Source organism: Dufourea novaeangliae, unplaced genomic scaffold (assembly GCF_001272555.1).
Source record: "Dufourea novaeangliae isolate 0120121106 unplaced genomic scaffold, ASM127255v1 scaffold70, whole genome shotgun sequence".
In the NCBI taxonomy this organism is placed as follows: Eukaryota; Metazoa; Arthropoda; class Insecta; order Hymenoptera; family Halictidae; genus Dufourea; species Dufourea novaeangliae.
In genome coordinates this window covers 235,431-252,287 of record NW_015373940.1, presented here as the reverse complement: position 1 = coordinate 252,287, position 16,857 = coordinate 235,431, and the positions used below count along the sequence as shown (strand labels likewise).

The 16,857-nt window shown below is 38.2% G+C and overlaps 4 protein-coding genes across 5 annotated transcripts; 1 reads left to right on the top strand and 3 right to left on the bottom strand.

Annotated features, from left to right (window-relative positions):
• The first annotated feature begins 759 nt into the window (after positions 1 to 759).
• Positions 760 to 3,726, top strand: LOC107185640 (DNA mismatch repair protein Mlh3-like). Its single transcript, XM_015573373.1, has 9 exons — positions 760 to 822; positions 891 to 1,154; positions 1,232 to 1,393; positions 1,465 to 1,761; positions 2,386 to 2,551; positions 2,639 to 2,742; positions 2,817 to 2,940; positions 3,016 to 3,354; positions 3,517 to 3,726. The coding sequence occupies exons 1-9, from the start codon at positions 760 to 762 to the stop codon at positions 3,708 to 3,710; spliced, it is 1,713 nt and encodes a 570-aa protein (XP_015428859.1). The 3' UTR covers positions 3,711 to 3,726.
• A 201-nt stretch (positions 3,727 to 3,927) lies between these two features.
• On the bottom strand, positions 3,928 to 8,391 carry LOC107185645 (poly(U)-specific endoribonuclease homolog). Its single transcript, XM_015573379.1, has 5 exons — positions 8,214 to 8,391; positions 6,198 to 6,338; positions 5,679 to 5,828; positions 4,264 to 5,606; positions 3,928 to 4,177 (listed from the first exon to the last, which is right to left on the bottom strand). Exons 1-5 carry the CDS (start codon positions 8,263 to 8,265, stop codon positions 3,944 to 3,946), a joined length of 1,920 nt encoding a protein of 639 aa, XP_015428865.1. The 5' UTR covers positions 8,266 to 8,391; the 3' UTR covers positions 3,928 to 3,943.
• Positions 8,392 to 8,982: 591 nt separating this feature from the next.
• On the bottom strand, positions 8,983 to 11,962 carry LOC107185639 (poly(U)-specific endoribonuclease homolog). Its single transcript, XM_015573372.1, has 7 exons — positions 11,911 to 11,962; positions 11,558 to 11,824; positions 11,401 to 11,478; positions 11,171 to 11,329; positions 9,915 to 11,103; positions 9,414 to 9,828; positions 8,983 to 9,334 (listed from the first exon to the last, which is right to left on the bottom strand). The coding sequence occupies exons 1-7, from the start codon at positions 11,960 to 11,962 to the stop codon at positions 9,101 to 9,103; spliced, it is 2,394 nt and encodes a 797-aa protein (XP_015428858.1). The 3' UTR covers positions 8,983 to 9,100.
• Positions 11,963 to 12,316: 354 nt separating this feature from the next.
• LOC107185648 (glyoxalase domain-containing protein 4) lies at positions 12,317 to 13,973 on the bottom strand. 2 transcript variants are annotated; one of them, XM_015573382.1, is made up of 6 exons: positions 13,725 to 13,973; positions 13,612 to 13,661; positions 13,247 to 13,512; positions 13,019 to 13,174; positions 12,765 to 12,940; positions 12,317 to 12,700 (listed from the first exon to the last, which is right to left on the bottom strand). In XM_015573382.1, the coding sequence occupies exons 1-6, from the start codon at positions 13,812 to 13,814 to the stop codon at positions 12,593 to 12,595; spliced, it is 846 nt and encodes a 281-aa protein (XP_015428868.1). In that variant the 5' UTR covers positions 13,815 to 13,973; the 3' UTR covers positions 12,317 to 12,592. The 2 variants fall into 2 exon arrangements, with proteins under 2 accessions (XP_015428868.1, XP_015428869.1); XM_015573383.1 differs by having other exon boundaries at positions 12,317 to 12,666.
• Positions 13,974 to 16,857: the final 2,884 nt, after the last annotated feature.

Sequence of the window (16,857 nt, the reverse complement as noted above, 5' to 3'; positions counted from 1 at the left end):
TCGAATTTTTACGACCATCAATAGGGTACTACGCGTTACGCGCACTATCATCTACGATTCGAAGTCCTTCCTTTTGTGCACACAACTGAACGTTCGTAAATTGTATTTGAATACTCTTAGCAGAATAAAAAAAAGAGAGAACAGAAGTCAGTTATTGTATAAAATTCCACGTATTCTGTGTGTAAAAGTATTCGATAATCGTTTTCCACAATTTACGCCAAGCCGCAAAAGCGACATGTGAAAATTCTTTAGTAGTTGCAATAAAATAAAGAAATTTTTATAAATATGTCGTACAAGGGGCCCGTTTTATTCGATATCCTTTTGAATAATATTCAAATAACATTATCGTCTAACCGACAATCGGTAAAGTCTAAGGTGACAGCTGATTGGCTTATTTGAAACCACTTGGCAAATCACAGTTGACAATGCACCCTTGAAATGCTACGGTCGTAACTGCATTCGAAACATAATATCAAATCAGTCAATGGTATCATATCCAGTCACCATCAGGTAATGGTAAACAAGATAAAAATTAAATGTACCAGATAACATTATGTTGGTTTTTAATCAGTTTAATATTACTTTACAGCATACAGTAGTGAAAAGATTTGTTTTGCATCAACTACCATCACTGGTCGAGCGTTGTCCCCAGTAAATAGTTCAATTCTTTATTACCCCGACATTTAGTTTAATGGACTAAAATAACATAAAAGAGAATCGAAATTTAATGTCAATCTACTGTTTTATGAGAATATTAAAATGGACACGTCTATAGTTGCAACATCGAACGTGACCAATCTTGCGGAATGTGTATTGGAACTAGTGCGTAGAAAATTGTGAAAATAACTGTGACTTTACTAAATACTCATTCCGAAATTTTTATTTTTTAGGTATTGAATTCATTAAAGGCAAATGCTACATCGATTGCAATACGATTTCACACGGAAATACGAAAAATTCAAGTAGTAGATAATGGCATAGGGATCTCAAGGGAGAAATTGAACGCTATTGCAGAGTATAACGCACAAAACGAACCTCGGAATGTGCAAGACATTTGTAACTCCAACAAACAGACACTTGCAAATATTCGTAGATTTTCTGATGCTTTGATAATTACTTCTAGACGTCACAAGTCGTCTAAAACATACATGAAGGCATACACAGTGTTACAGTGAATATATTGTGCATCAGTGTTCTTACATATGAACTAATACTCTTCTTGTGTTTGCAGGTTTTTAAAGTGTGCTGTGCACCTAAAATTATTAGAGTTCAAAGAAGACCATCCATTGGAACTACAGTAAGCATCTATGGATTTCATGAATTATCATTTGACAAATGGAATATACTCTCAATGTATTTATTAGTTGGAAACATTGCCATAGTTAATCTACAGGTAAATTAAACTTCACTCATTTTTTATGCATTGACCTTTCCGTATGATTAATACATCTTCTTTATTTACAGGTATCATTTTCTATCAGAGATGATCAAGGAAAGAAAGTTATTATGATAATCTCTAAGCCCCATAAGCCAATAGAAATCTTTAAGTCATTATATCGTAGAGAAGTATCATTTAATAATGTGTGGTACATTGAAAATGTGAATGAAGATAGCACTAAATTCTGTGCATTCATTGGATTAGCTAATACAAAGCTAAATGCTAGACAGTATATTTTTTTGAACAATAGACCTGTTCATTGTCCTTTGATTCTCCAAGTGATTTCAACTGCCTTTATCACTATATTAAGATCCTCTGTACAGGCAAGATCATCAAGAAGACATCAGATACGAAAAAATCAAGCTATTTTCATTTTGTTATTTATCTCATGCAGAGATTATATTTTCACAGTAGAAAAGGGAAAAAAAGTTTTAATTTTACCTTCTATTCAAGATTTACTATTAAGCATTCGAAATGAAATACTAAATATCTTTACTAAAAGCACCATGCCCCTTTTTGATAGGGTTTCAAAAAATGTTGGGAGACATAAGAATTCGATATACAGTTATGCAAATAATACAAATAATATTACAACATGGTTTGAGAAAACACTGAATCCTCACCAATTGTTTCTCCAGAAAGGTGGCATACTGCACACATTCTGTCGCATTGTCACACGGAAAACTACAAATTTCAGGGTACCGTTACTTCATGAAACCACAATTGATAAACAGAATGTATCCCTATTATGTTATTCCGACCTAACGAATATTAACAGCGTTAATACACAGAGTATAAGTCAATTAACAAGAAACGAAATAACTGACGTTCAACTTTTTACACCCGATTCGCGAGACAATAAATTAGTCAAAGAAACTTATGCACTGACACTTCTATCAGAGTGGTCCAACTGGACCCATCCCGATAATGGATCAAACCGATTAAAGAAAACTAATAACTTTGATAGTACCACGCTGTTTCATAAACATTATGATTTCTTGCCAAAAAAATTGCATAAACTTTTATGCGGCAACACCAAGTTGACGAAGACGGATGTTTTAATCAAATCTGGTGGAAGCGTGACTTCAAGTAGATTGAAGTCTGGATTGCAGAGTAAGTGTCTATGTTAAAACATATTGTTTATTCAATAATTTGATACTGAAGATACTAGTATCCGTTGAGACATTAAAATTCTTTTAGTTCCAGATACTTTGCTGCACCACGAAATGGTTGTACGACCGTGCAAAGCTGTGCAACGATTGCGTGAATTTAGATTAAAGAAGGAGCTTCTAGAATTTGTAGAAGTAACTCTTTTAAGAATTTCATATATTCTATGAATTAATTTCCATTCTAATGACAGTACTAATTTTTTTTGTAGATATTGGGTCAGGTAAGGAACGAATTTATAGTAGGATTAGCAATTCAAAATGATTGGAAGGTGTTACTCTTGATGGACCAACATGCTATTCATGAGAGGATACGATATGAAAATTTACTTCATAGTAAAGAAAACGAATTTTATATTAAAATAGTATCTAACAAACAGTCACAAATGATAGTGTGCTATTAATTTGTAGAGTACAAGTCGCAAACTAGAAACCAATTGCTTTCTACCAAACTGAGAGATCCTATTGTCATACAGTTACCTGTAGATAAATGCAATTTACTTATATCAAATAAGATTCAATTAAAAAGGTTTGGAATAAGTTTCATTGCCATAAACGATAGCACGATGGCAGTGCATACAGTGCCAGAATGTTTAAAAAAAGATAGATATTATGATGAGGTCAAGTTAAAATTTAATCTACAAAGTCTTTTAAATGAAATATTGCAATACTTCACAAAGGACAAACATCATGGACTCAATGATCTGCCACACACCATTCACAATGCAATTGCAATGGAAGCTTGTCACGGTATGTGTAATACACTAACAGTGTCATAAGTAAAATACACAATGCATAAAACATAAATATTCGAAGTGTATATTTTTTAGTAGCAAATATTAACATAGTAACAATCTCATTCGTTTGTACACAGCATCGTATTCGCTATCATCTAATGTAAGAGTATTTTAGGAGCTATAAAGTTTGGAGATCCACTAACGCTGCAGCAATGCAAGTGGCTCTTGAAGTTATTAAAGAAGACAAAAATTCCCACACGGTGTGCTCATGGCCGGCCATCTGTAGTGCCTATACTGGAGCTCTCAGAATTAGATAAATGGAACAAGAAATCTTGTCAGGTATGTAAGCACAGTACATATTACGTTTAGGTAACAGGTATCTAAAAAATTTCGAAACAGATATTTCATACATTATGCTAAACTTAATTTTTACAAACTCAACCATATAGAAGGACTTAGAATGCGTTTATATTAAAAGAGAGGAAGCATCTAATTTCTATGCCATTATACATGAATAATAATTACGTACATATTTGATTTACAAATTATCAATTTCTAGTTAATATTCATATAATATTCAAGTGTAATTTTGGTCAACTAAGTTAAACATCAGGGTACGCAGAGATCAAGATATCCTTTCCGAAGTAGTTGACCCTGCTCACGAAAATCATGAATTCTGTTCCTCCAAGTGAGACTGGACAGGCATTGTTAGGTCGAGTGAAGAAGCACATTGTATACAGAGCAAACTCCAATTCTGGTGATGTGCCAACAAATACTGTGCTGACTGGTTGTACTATTCCATTCAATGATGATCGTACTTTGAGAACTGCTCCCTTCTGTAATCGGTAATCAGTTTACAAAACAAATCTCCCATGAACTTTAAACGCGCAAACAAAAGTACTGAATACTCTAGATAACTTACGTCGCCGAGTTTGGCTTCCTTGATGTATCCAAGATAATTGATTTTCTTCTCCGCTTCTTGCTTAGCATAGTAAATCCAATTGTGTAAGCCAATTATGTCCGAGTCGAATTGTTCAGCTAGGAATACCGTTTCGAAGCCAGAGCTGGATGCCTCTCTATCGGTTCGTTTGAACAGAGAGAACCACATACGTTTCAGAGTGTCTTTAAATTCGTATTCGTCATCTTGAATGTATCCCTTCTCAGCTAAGAACTTCATGGTGGACTTGACCAAGTCGGTGTCGAGAATCTTGTCAACGAGTTCCGTTTCCTCTCGGCGTTCCTCAGGAGAAATTGTTTCTTTCGTTTTAACATCCAGCTCGTAGTTGTCGTGCAGAGCTAATACGGCTTTAACAGTTGGAAGGTCGTAGGCTTCAGGTTTAACATTCAGTAGGCTGAAATATGAATAGACATGAACATCGTTATAAGTTCTGGTTTCATCCTTCTTCTGACCTTGTAAATTCATGGTTATATACTTAAAAGCATTATTGTCCTTTTCCTTCTCATATAAGATTTCTGTTAACTTCTTGATGTCATCGTTGGACGTGACGAATCCTAGAGGATTGGGATTGTTCTGGGGAGCATCCTGAGGGTTCATATTATTAGCTGGAGCGTTGTTGGTACCCGCATTATTTTGAGATGTTTGTGGTGTCTCAGCGGCAGGTTGAGCTGCTGGTTGAGCCGCTGGTTGAGCTGCTGGTGGAGCTGCCGGTTGAGCTGCTGCAGCTGGACCAGCAGCAGGAACAGCTGCAGCTGGTTCAGAGCCTGGAGCCGGTGCGGTTCCATTGTTATAGTAATTGTTATAAGTAATTTGTGTATGTGGACCACCAGCCTCCGAGGTGCCGCTAGTTCCTCTGGTGCCATAAATTCCTCCAGGTATTATCCTGTTCACTGCCGCGTTCACGCCAGCGCTGACACCGGCAAAAACGAACGCTTCCTTGGCCAGCTGTCCAATGCCAGGTCTTGATGACTGCTGAAGGAGTACCGTTTGTTGAGGGACCTGTCCCATGGATGGACTGAACGACTGTCCGAACGAAGATCCATAAGACGGCTGTCCAAATCCAGGACTCTGTCCGCCGTAAGACGGATTGCCGTATGATGGTTGCCCTCCATAAGGCGCGTGCCCTCCGACAGAAGGATTGTAATAACCTTGGCCTGGTGGTGGATTGTATCCGTGGCCAACCGACGGATTGTAACCTTGACTCACTGGTGGATGATTGTATGTTTGTCCCACCGATGGATTATAAGGGCCATTAGATTGTGTGTTTGTATTGTAAGGGTTGTTGGCTGGTTGACGGGGGTATCCACCTGAAAACGATTGTTCGTCACGTATCTAAACACCTTTTTACTCTCCCCACAAATGTAGAAACTATTATATACCTGACGGAGTGTACCCGGACTGGACATTCGTAGCGCTGGCTTTCGCAGCTTGTTCGTTCACAGGAGCGGACGGCTTAACTGCGGTATTGGTACCGGTAGCAGGTTTCTTGTCCGGCACGTTCCATCCTATTTTATCGGGACTAGATCCACCTAAAGTCGAAGTTACCAGTTAGTTCAGAGAATAATCGTCGTTTCACTGTGCCAGTGGGTGGGTTCGAAGCATCGGCGGGGACAGATATGAAACCCGATGCCTGTATAATCAATCAATAATACGACACGTGTGTCTCTCGTAAACAGACAAATGACTGTACATTACGAAGCACAAGAAACAATTCTATCTCGAATCACTACTGTGCATACGATTGTATCGACCGAACTGGCAAAAACAGCATCTCTGTGGTAAACAGAAATTAAAAACGCATTGTGCTGCCAGGAGAGATCGTAATGAAACAGGAAGAGCAAGAGATGTATGAATATTCTCAAATACGAGTATATATATATATATATATATGAAATTACCTTGATTCTGTTGGTGGGGTGAGCCGTGTGAAGTATGGGACGTACGTGGTCTCGGTGTCGTCCTTGAACGACTCGACCATGAACCCCATCCACCGGAACTTCCGCTTCGCCCTCTACCTGATTTAGCGGCCTCGACGTCGACTGTTCAACACACCAGATAATATTAAGATTCACGATGTAACACCGTTTTATCGTCGAGAGACTTTGTCAGAATTGTACGTACACCGACGGATTTCGTGCGAACGGAATTACCAACTGCCGCCGCTGCGCGGAATCAGCGAACCGTGAAACGAATGGAATCACCGAATACAATCGTTTCCACGATTACGTATTCGCGCGATAAATCAATGGGATGGGGAAATGAGGAGTAGCGATGCGTTCAGCAGAATAGAAAACGTTGAAATCCATTTGACACGAACGGACCGCTCAATTTTCCCTGATAGCAAGCGCGACGAACGATTCCGTGTCACGCGGCGGCTAATAATTCCATAATGTTCCACCCACTGATTGTGAGCGAACCCGCCTATCGTTCCAGGATTGATCGTGTTACGGTCCCTAACAATTTAGCAATTCGCTAAATCAAATAATGGTATATCGTTAACACGGCCACCTGATTATTTACATGGAACGCGTGTTCGGAATCGTTCCGCTCTCGTATTCCTAAGAGGGCCCTTGTAACCATTTTATCAGATTGCAAATTTTCTGCACTCGTAGCGTTATTATGCTATTTACATATACTTCCACCGCGATTCCGAGTCGTGCGAAGCAGAGACAAACTCAACCGTTCTAGTTAAGTACATTGTTCCGAGAACAAACGTTACATAAGATGTCATTTTTTATTCCTATCATCATGATCTTTGTGTTTCAACAAGTTTCTATGAAAATGAACTCCGGTATTCTGTGTTCTTATACAACTTAATATTTTGCCTGTATCCGTGTACACATTACCGGCCAACAGTATGGGAGCAGAGTTCATGACCGATGCAACAGTAATTCGTTATTCTGTTACGATGTAATAATAGTTACCGAATGACTAAATATATAAATCATTTCCAATCAGTATTAGTACGTTACTTTTTATCAAATCTTTACAGAATAATATTTTTCTCTTAAATTATCAGACCTGCTCTCATAGTTTGGCCAGTAGTATTATTTCCCATTTTGTGTACGGTTTTCACGCGACAACGTGTGTCATCACCGTCGGAGCCGTGGGTCTTAGTCATAAGAAACACGTCATCGCGGTGAATTTTACCAAACGGAGCTGGATCACGCACCCGGAACGGATTCTAGGCTTCGCGGAATCGCTTAGAATTTGTTAGAGACTTCAATGTCAGAGCCAGCTCGGCCACGACTTTCTAGAAGTCTCTGCGCGAGGCTCTTCTGCGACGTGTTCTCCAGTCCCATCAAATGTCAGAGGAGGGACAAGTGAATAATCACGCGTGTTGGTGGTCTCCACGGTCCGAGAGAGCAATTTGCTCTCCAGTGATCTTGTTACGATCTGTTTACTTGCAACTCCGTGATGCAATTCCGAGTTAAAGCTAAATTGATCGCTTTTCTGCGACGCAGATCATCGACCTTAAATACTAAATTGTCACAGGCTTAGAAGTTCCTAGAAGACGCGTTAAAGTGCACTATCATAACAGTGTGATCCTCGAGTACTACCGATCTAACAGGTTGAGATTCGAGCAACGTGAACAGCGCCTAGTTTCCGTGGACACGCGTATAAATTTCACTTTTGAGAAAGTTTCTCGATCTCTCGAGCTTTCGTAGGATTCAGATAAAGGGAAACATTAATTAGTATACATTTAGATACAAGATAAAGAAAAACGTTGGTATACATTACATTTAAGAAATAACTAACGAATTACACTTCGAGGTAATGTTATTACGCCAATCAACCACGTCTGGCATATTATCACGGACCGGGGATATGAACGTCAGCACAGAACAGATCGCTCGTTGAATTTACAAGCTCTTTTTACGATCCGATGATAAGTAACGATTTACTTTACTTACCGAACGCGAACAAGGCGATGATTGTACAGATCACGATCAGCTTGATGTTCATGCTACCTTTCTGTGTTCTTCCGGTGCTTGCTGTTTATTTTGTTTTTATTTTTTTCGTTTACGCGAGTATTGTACAGTGACGCGTGGATACGAGACCTCCGTAAAGATCGATGCTAACTGCTCGACGGCTAGCCCGTTACTGAAACACTTCCTACCAAGAATCACACTTGCACACACGCTGAAACCCGTTCAGAATTGCAGCGTGACACACACGCTGAGCTTTCTCTTTGCATCGATCCTCGATGCGATACGTCGAGTGGTAGGGATCCAATAGAACGATCTAACACCGGGCGTTTTATAAGCGGAACGAGCGAAATTTCGTGGGGCAACCGTTGTGGAGATCACATGGCCCTGGCTCGCAAGGACGTTGCTCTTTGGATACACGCACCTAACATGTCGCTATTTTTTTGTATTTAATGAATGTTACAAATAAGAAAGGAACTTCTGGTTTTATCTTCTTACTCTTATACAAGTTATCCATTTTATTTTACTCTTTTAAACTATGTAATTACACATTCAATAACACCTGTCCGCTTTTGTGTGTTTTAGGGTAAATTAAATTATAGATCATTGAAATTATACGGTACCAAAAACATTCGAGGATAATTAGGAGGTTCTAGAACCATCGAATAACCGGGAGGAAAAACTAACTATTTAGTATCTGTGTTCAAATAACTTTATTTTGTTATTATAACATATAAGTAAATAAATAGACCGTTTAGTATTATATAATTCTCAGTGAATCTTTAATATTGTTAATAATAGTTATATCATGTACAATTATGCTGTACATTACATTAAATGTTTTTACGGATACTTGGGTTATTCTACATATATTAGAACACTGGAAGGCCCAGATCTATAACTTCGTTTCCATAATACGTAAAGGAATGCGTGTAAATGTTAAATTTAGTACCACCAAGCGAAACTGGGCATAGACTGTTTGGTCTTGCATAAAAGCATATCGTGTACAAAGACATTTCTAATTCAGGCATTGTGCCCACGAATATTGTCGCGTTTGGTCTAACGAGACCGTCCATTTCGAAGTTCAATTTCAACAAGGAGGCAGTCTGCAACAATAAATATATTAAAGAATGAACACTGTAATTGGTGTAGCGGATATTATCTTATGTTTACTTAGTTACTTACAGTTCCAAGATTCAATTTATCTACATAGCCCATATAATTTATACGCTTCTTAGCTTCCTGTTTTTCAAAGTACAACCAGTCTTGGGCGCCAATAATGGCTGTACCATAGTTTTCAGATTCGAATATGCGCTCGAATCCGCAAGTACTTCCACTAAACATTGTGAACCAAATACGACGAAGAACATCTTTCCTTTCGAAGTCGTCGGGATCAATGAATTCACGATCCGCTAACCATTGCATGGCCGAAGCCATAACGTTTGTATTCAAGAAAGTGTCCATTAAAAGATTCTCGTGTTCGCGTATCTCTTGAGTACGATTGAATTTTTTCTGGGAATCGTGCTCATAACTGTCATATAATGCCTGTGTCACATAGATTGAGGGATAATCCAACAACGTCGGTTCTACCTCGAATAATCTAGAAAATAAAAATAGGCACAACCAGTCAGGTAATTGAAATACTAACAGTGTTACTGTGCATGGTAATTGTAATATGGTACTCACGGCTGTGCAGCTTCGTCAGTTATGTTGGGAGACGTAGCACGGTTCTGTAAATTTAATTTTATGTATTTAGATATATTAAGTGACTTTTTAAACAAATCTTCCGTTATCTGTAAAAGTTCATTATCAGAAATCCTGTAGAAAAATGTATTGTCCACATTGCTGGAATTGGTGGTTGAATTTTCGTTACTGCTTGTTCCTGATAGACTAGATTGTGCAGTGGGTACAGCTGCATTTCCGATTGTAGTAGATCCACCAAACATAGTTCCATCATTTCCATTTGTAGATCCACTTACTGAACTAGATACTCCATTATTAGGAACGTTCGTGTTATACATATTACTGGATACTCCATTGTTAGGAACACTTGTAGGATATGTATTCCTAGTTCCTGATGAAGGAACAGAGTTTATGCCTGTAGATGGAGTAAATTCTCCAGCATTCGTAGGATTTGTAGTACCGTTCACTCCAGGCAGAGTATTAAAGTATTGATTATTGTAAGTAATATGAGTTGTAGTTGATGGATTGGTGTCTGGTTTACTTTCAACATAATGATGGGTATGAGGATTTATCAATCTATTCACTCCTGCGTTAATTGTTGAAAACACAAGTGCTTCTTTAACCATTTGACCTATACCTCTACCAGAGTCTTGCTGACCTGGTACCATTATGACGGTTTGACCGGGTATAAACGGCTGTGCTGCAGGTTGTGCAAAAACGTGTGGTTGTTGGGGATAGTAAGCTGGTCCAGCCGCACTGTGAACACCGCCGGAAGGATGTACCGTGTAAGGATTTCCCATTGGCATTGAACTCGGCTGATAAGTAGGAGTATGGTAAGAAGGAACCGACCAAGGACTACTCGGTGGTCCAGAATGGGGATAAGCAGATTGTCCACCGAAGGGTGGTGGACTGTAATGAGAGCCCATTTGTGTTGGATGAGTTTGTGGATATACATGATCTTTGAACCCAATTGGAGTAGGTTGAGACCCCGGCGCAGCCGGACGATTTAAACCTGTATAAGGATTACTCCATGGAGGGTTTGTTTGAGTTGGTACAGTTATACGACTGTCACTTCCATGCTGATGGCTCCATGGATAATGTGTCGGTCTCGGCGTACTTGGTCGATTAGTACCCAAATAGGGATTACTCCATGAAGGATTTGTTTGACCTGGTGTATACGGTGTATTGCTTCCTATAATATACATATATTTTATTATACACATAAAGAAATGTCATTACTATAACTTATTTTAATATACCTTGATTCTGGTGTACGCCTACAGGATGTACAACTTGTTCTTTTGGTGCAGATGGTTGATAAGGGGATGAGGTTTGTTTCCTTTCAGTCGTGACTCCTGGTTTTACACCGCCATTTTGACCAATGGTTGAATACACAGACGCCGGATATGATGTTCCAACTGACGAGTCAAAAAATTCATAGTTTATGTCCAGTATAGCGTATTGTATATTTCAAGTATATAAAATTTACCCGGCCGTTTAGCTCCACCACCCTCAGCATTCAGGAAATTTGTATTAGTGTCTTTATTTTGCTGATGTGGTACTTGACCTCAAATTATAAAAAAAATAATTAGTACCTTTGACACGTTTAGTACGATTAGTGATACATATTTAGTAGTTTAACTTACCAGACGACGGACGAGAAATAGAACTTCCTCCTGTTGAGGTTCCAAATCCAGTAGGCGTTCGACTTATTGATGTTGGTCCATGTGACACTGGTTTGGAATTGGTTGAAGACCCATAAGATCCATAAGCAGTGGTATGTGATCCAGAGCTACTCCCATGAGATGAACTTCCACCGTATGATGTTCTATGAGAACTAGAACTCCTTCCATAACTATGGCTGGAGGGCTTTGACGATCTGCCAGAAGATCTCCATTTTGCATTGATACTATCTGCAGAAATATAATATTGACTGTTATCCACAGATAAAACAACAGATCCTTAAATAAAAATTTAAATACTATTTATTAATACTTACCAATTGCAGAAATTACGAGTAGAAGTACGAGGAAAAACGTTTTAAATCTCATAATTTTCTAACAAGCGTAATAGTCATAGAATGTCGTATTCGGCAAACCGATGTTTCTATACTGGCACTTCGGTTTATCAAGCTACTTTTTCCCCGTAATTGCATTACTTCTTGCAATATTATCTACGCAGCCTTTCTGGGAACTGTATGTATATCTATAGTAAGAGGTCACTGTTGATGACCTCTTACAGATATCACTGTTTCCCATTACAACTGATGTAGTAATAGAAACGTAATTTCATAATAAATCTTTTATTTTATCTCGTGAGAATAACCTTCTGCAGAGTATACATGTTTTGTAAACAGGTTTAAAAATTATTCAATATATATATAAACATATAGTATAAACTACAACAATTTTAACAAATATTCAAAATTATTGTAAATTGTTTAAAGTTAATTTCTTTGCGTAGTGAAAACAATCTATATCACAAACCTTCACCTCTGTACTATATAGTATTTAGAAGTACATATAATATAATTAGGAGTATAATATTAACACTTAGTCGACCGAATAAGGAGATCTCCTAATCGACGTTTCGCGCGCGATTGGCTAAGTGTTAATAACATAGCCTTCTAAATTTATAAAAATACTGAAATTTATCATTTTTCAAATGTGTGTTTAAAGAATTCATTCCTCTTTTGCAATGTATCTGTCCAAAATTTTTTCACTTGGATAGTCTGGAAGTGATAGCTGACGGAATCCTTCATCGTCCACAAAGCAAATTTCATGACCATCCTAAAATATTTGTTCATAACTATTTAGAACATGTTTTCCAGAGTGGTGATCCAAGTATACTTACTGGGTCTGCAAGAATAATAACTCTCACAGAAGCTTTTCCTGGTGTGTCTAAAATGATTAAGTCAGTTAATATTGTATTTTCACTGTTTTTAATCCTTCTCTGAATTTCTGGCTGTTGATCATAAGAAACAGAAAATGCTATACGTCCATAGGCCTCAGCATGGTTAACCTGAGTGCCTGAAGATAAATCGGAGAATATTTTATTTTAGATCAAATTCGAATGCTCACTATAAGAGATCCTTTCAAAAAGCTTACCAATATCATAGAATTCAAGTTTAGCTTGATCTTCACTGTACCCTAACAATACATTATTCTCTGTTTGATTAAACACTTTCAATTCCAGAATATCTTTCCAGTATGCAATAGTTTTTTTAAGGTCTGAGCTAAATAAAGTGACTTTCTCTACTGGATCTGTTAAATAGAAAAACTATTAGGATAAATTATACTTAAAAGTTAAAAAAAATTATCATGTTTCATCAATACCTTTATCCTTGGGTTGTGATTCATTGATAAGATAATACTTGTATCCACCTGGTGCCTCAAGGATATATTTATCATTTTCCTCGTTTATAGGCCAACCACTTGAGCGTGCTCTCTCAATTGCTTCTTTGGACCTAATTGTTATCCCATGAAAATCATTTCCAGGTTCGTATTCCTTAATCCCATAGTTATAAGTTAATTCTATCACAAAGTGAGTATCTTCTGGACCATATCCTATCATAGTTTTGCTCCACCGGTTTGCATATGGTCTATATGTAAACACATAACATTTCATTTGATTAGAATTTTATTCTAATTAATCATTAGAACTGTAGCAGAAAATATTAAACATAGAAGTAATTACAAACCCGTTGCAGGCAGCATCACAACCGTCAGCAAATTCTTCATGGCGTAATACCTACAAAAAATACGCTGTATCAGCTAATAATTCGAATTATTCTTATTTTATATATATAGTTACCTTCATTCCAAGAATATCCCGATAAAACTTCGCCGTTAATTTGCGGTTTGGTATTTTAAACACATAATGAAGAGCTCGTCCAGAAATCATTTTTAACAGCCCAATTTTCGAATTGTTTTCCACAAAAGTCGAGAAACGTGCAGAACCTATCTACCACTATCTACAGATAAAAAACGGTACCTCCACACAGCGGATTAAACGCATACACTATACAGTCTGCGCTCACTTGCTACAGTTGTAGAAACAAGAACCAACCAAACTCGAGAGTTGCACGAACAACAGTAATAAAGACCATGTTTCAAGCGCATGTTGACTCAATCATTTCACTATCGTCCACTCTCCTGTCACCTATAGTAGCCCCTTATGGAGCGGCAACCCCACTTGCAACAGATTTCGATTACATTTACACCGCTGAACGGGCATCATTTTTCCTCGTCACGCATTAAATTCGAAGTATAAAGAACGTAGAATAATACTCTCTAACGGCTGGGAACCAGTAATAACAAGAACATTGCTAAAATCACATTTATTTGCAACGGTTAACACTGTACCCCGTCATGCGTACCCTGCTTAGTTCACTTTGAACAACTATTACAACGTTACACTAACAGCTTTCGTCTTGACAAAGCATTCGATTTGTAGCTTAAAGAACGTAGATTAATGCCCTGCCATTGACAATAACAATAAACGACGAGAACATTGTTAAAATCGCATTTAAACATGGAATACCACTATTTTTCGACCGGTGGCGCCACCGGTGGCAATTCGCTCAAACTGCTAGCCAAATCATACCGACAGGTGAGTGAGAATTTCTAGTGATGGAAAAATGCGAATATCTCAGTAATTAGGCCCTGAAAATGAACGCTGTTAGTCTCAAATTATTCCTGAGGACTTAATGCATCAACCGAATACTGCAAAACCCCAGAATTAGTCAAATTAATTATGCCTGTAATACCGCAGGTGCCTCATGGAGCGGCAACCACAATTCGATCGCATTTACACCGCTGAACGGGCATCATTTGTCCTCGTCATGCATTAGATTGGAAGTTTAAAGAACGTGCATTAGTACTTTCTAGCGGCTGGGTACCAGTAATTACAAGAACATTGTTAAAATCACATTTATTTGCAACGGTTGACACTGTATCTCGTCATGCGTACCCCAGTTAGTTCACTTTGGATAGCTCGTACACCGTTATACGGACAGCTTTTGTTTAGCTGAAGCACTGAATTTGTAGCTGAAAGTATGTAGATTAATGCACTCTTATTGATAATAACAATAAACGACGAGAACATTGTTAAAATCGCATTTAAACACGGAATACCACTATTTTATAACCGGTGGCGCCACCCGTGGCGAATCGCGGAAACTGCTAGCCACATAATTGGCTGGCAGTTTCAGCGATTCGCCACGGATGGCGCCACCAGTCCAAAAATAGTGGTACTCCGCAATTAAATGCGATTTTAACAGTGTTCTGGTCGTTTATTGTTATTATCAATAACAGTGGATTAATCTACGTACCTTCAGCTACAAATCGAATGCTTGATCAAGACGAAAACTGTTAGTGTAACGTTGTAATAGTTGTTCAAAGTGAACTAAGCAGGGTACGCATGACAGTGGTACAGTGTTAACCGTTGCAAAGAAATGTGATTTTAACAATTTTCTTGTAATTACTGGTTCCCAGCCGTTAGAGAGTATTATTCTACGTTCTTTAAACTTCGAATGTAATGCATGACGAAGAAAAGTGTTGCCTGTTTAGTGGTATATGTAATTGCAACAGGTTTCGATCGGGTTTACACTGCTAAACGAGCATCAGTTTTCTTCGTCATGGATTACATTCGAAGTTTAAAGAACGCAGATTAGTACTCTCTGGCAGGTGGGAACCAATATTACGAGAACATTGTTAAAATCTCAATTGTTTGCAACGGTTGACCCTGCATCTCGCGATGCATACCCCATTTAGTTCACTTTAAATAGCTCTTCCAACGTTCTATGGACAAGTTGCGTCTTGATCAAGCATTCGGTTTGAAGCTAAAAGAACGTAGATTAATCTTCTGTCATTGAAAATAACAATAAACGACCAGAACACTGTTAAAATAGCATTTAATCGCGGAATACTACTATTTTTCGACCGGTGGCGCCGCCCGTGGCAATTCGCTCAAACTGCTAGCCAAATTATACCGACAGGTGAGTGAAAATTACTAGTAATGGAAAAATGCAAATATCTCAGTAATTCAGCACTTAATATGAACGTCATTAGTCTCCAATTGTCCCTCAGGACTTAATGCATCGACCCAATAGTGCAGAACCCCTGAATTAGTAAAATTAGTTATGCCTGTATTACCGTAGCCCCTTATGGGGCGGCAACTCTAATTGCGAGATATTACGATCGCATTTACACCGCTAAACGGGCATGATTCTTCTTCGTTTTGCATTAGATACAACGTTTAAAGAAAGAGAAATACCATTCTATAACGGCTGGACACTAGTAATTACAAGAACATTGTTAAAATCGAATTTGTTTGCAACGGTTGACTCTGTATCTCGTCATGCGTACCCCGGTTAGTCCACTTTGAATAGCTCTTTCAACGTTATATGAACAGGTTACGTCTTAATCAAGCATTCAGCTTGAAGCTGAAAGAACGTAGATTAATCTCCTGTCATTGAAAGTAACAATAAACGACCAGAACATTGTTAAAATCGCATTTAATCGCGTAGTACCACTATTTTTTTGACTGGTGGTGCCATCCGTGGCGAATCGCTGAAACTGCTAGCCATATAATTGGTTAGCAGTTTGAGCGAATTGCCACGGATGGCGCCACCGGTCAAAAAAAATCGTGGTATTCCGCAGTTAAATGCGATTTTGACAGTGTTCTGGTTGTTTATTCTTATTTTCAATGACAGGAGATTAATCTACGTTCTTTCAGCTTCATACTGAATGCTTGATCAAGACGTAACCTGTCCATATAACCTTGGAAGAGCTATTCAAAGTGAACTAACCGGGGTACGCATGATGAGATACAGTGTCAACCGTTGCAAACAAACGTGATTTTAACAATGTTCTTGTAATTACTGGTTTCCAGCCGTTAGAGAATAGTAATCTACGTTCTTTAAACGTTGTATCTAATGCAAAAC

What these genes read in the sequence shown, in the direction of transcription:
- LOC107185640 (XM_015573373.1), top strand. Translation starts at nt 760, where the DNA reads ATGGACACGTCTATAGTTGCAACATCGAACGTGACCAATCTTGCGGAA. An exon ending in CGTCTAAAACATACATGAAG is followed by an intron (nt 1,155 to 1,231) that starts GCATACACAGTG and finishes TTGTGTTTGCAG; the next exon opens with GTTTTTAAAGTGTGCTGTGC. An exon ending in ATATGAAAATTTACTTCATA is followed by an intron (nt 2,941 to 3,015) that starts GTAAAGAAAACG and finishes ATTAATTTGTAG; the next exon opens with AGTACAAGTCGCAAACTAGA.
- LOC107185645 (XM_015573379.1), bottom strand. Translation starts at nt 8,265, where the DNA reads ATGAACATCAAGCTGATCGTGATCTGTACAATCATCGCCTTGTTCGCG. An exon ending in ACCCCACCAACAGAATCAAG is followed by an intron (nt 5,829 to 6,197) that starts GTAATTTCATAT and finishes CTTCGACTTTAG; the next exon opens with GTGGATCTAGTCCCGATAAA. An exon ending in GTCCGGGTACACTCCGTCAG is followed by an intron (nt 5,607 to 5,678) that starts GTATATAATAGT and finishes AATCGTTTTCAG; the next exon opens with GTGGATACCCCCGTCAACCA.
- LOC107185639 (XM_015573372.1), bottom strand. Translation starts at nt 11,962, where the DNA reads ATGAGATTTAAAACGTTTTTCCTCGTACTTCTACTCGTAATTTCTGCA. An exon ending in TATTTCTCGTCCGTCGTCTG is followed by an intron (nt 11,479 to 11,557) that starts GTAAGTTAAACT and finishes TTATAATTTGAG; the next exon opens with GTCAAGTACCACATCAGCAA. An exon ending in ACTGACGAAGCTGCACAGCC is followed by an intron (nt 9,829 to 9,914) that starts GTGAGTACCATA and finishes TTTATTTTCTAG; the next exon opens with ATTATTCGAGGTAGAACCGA.
- LOC107185648 (XM_015573382.1), bottom strand. Translation starts at nt 13,814, where the DNA reads ATGATTTCTGGACGAGCTCTTCATTATGTGTTTAAAATACCAAACCGC. An exon ending in ACTTGAATTCTATGATATTG is followed by an intron (nt 12,941 to 13,018) that starts GTAAGCTTTTTG and finishes ATTTATCTTCAG; the next exon opens with GCACTCAGGTTAACCATGCT. An exon ending in TTATTATTCTTGCAGACCCA is followed by an intron (nt 12,701 to 12,764) that starts GTAAGTATACTT and finishes CAAATATTTTAG; the next exon opens with GATGGTCATGAAATTTGCTT.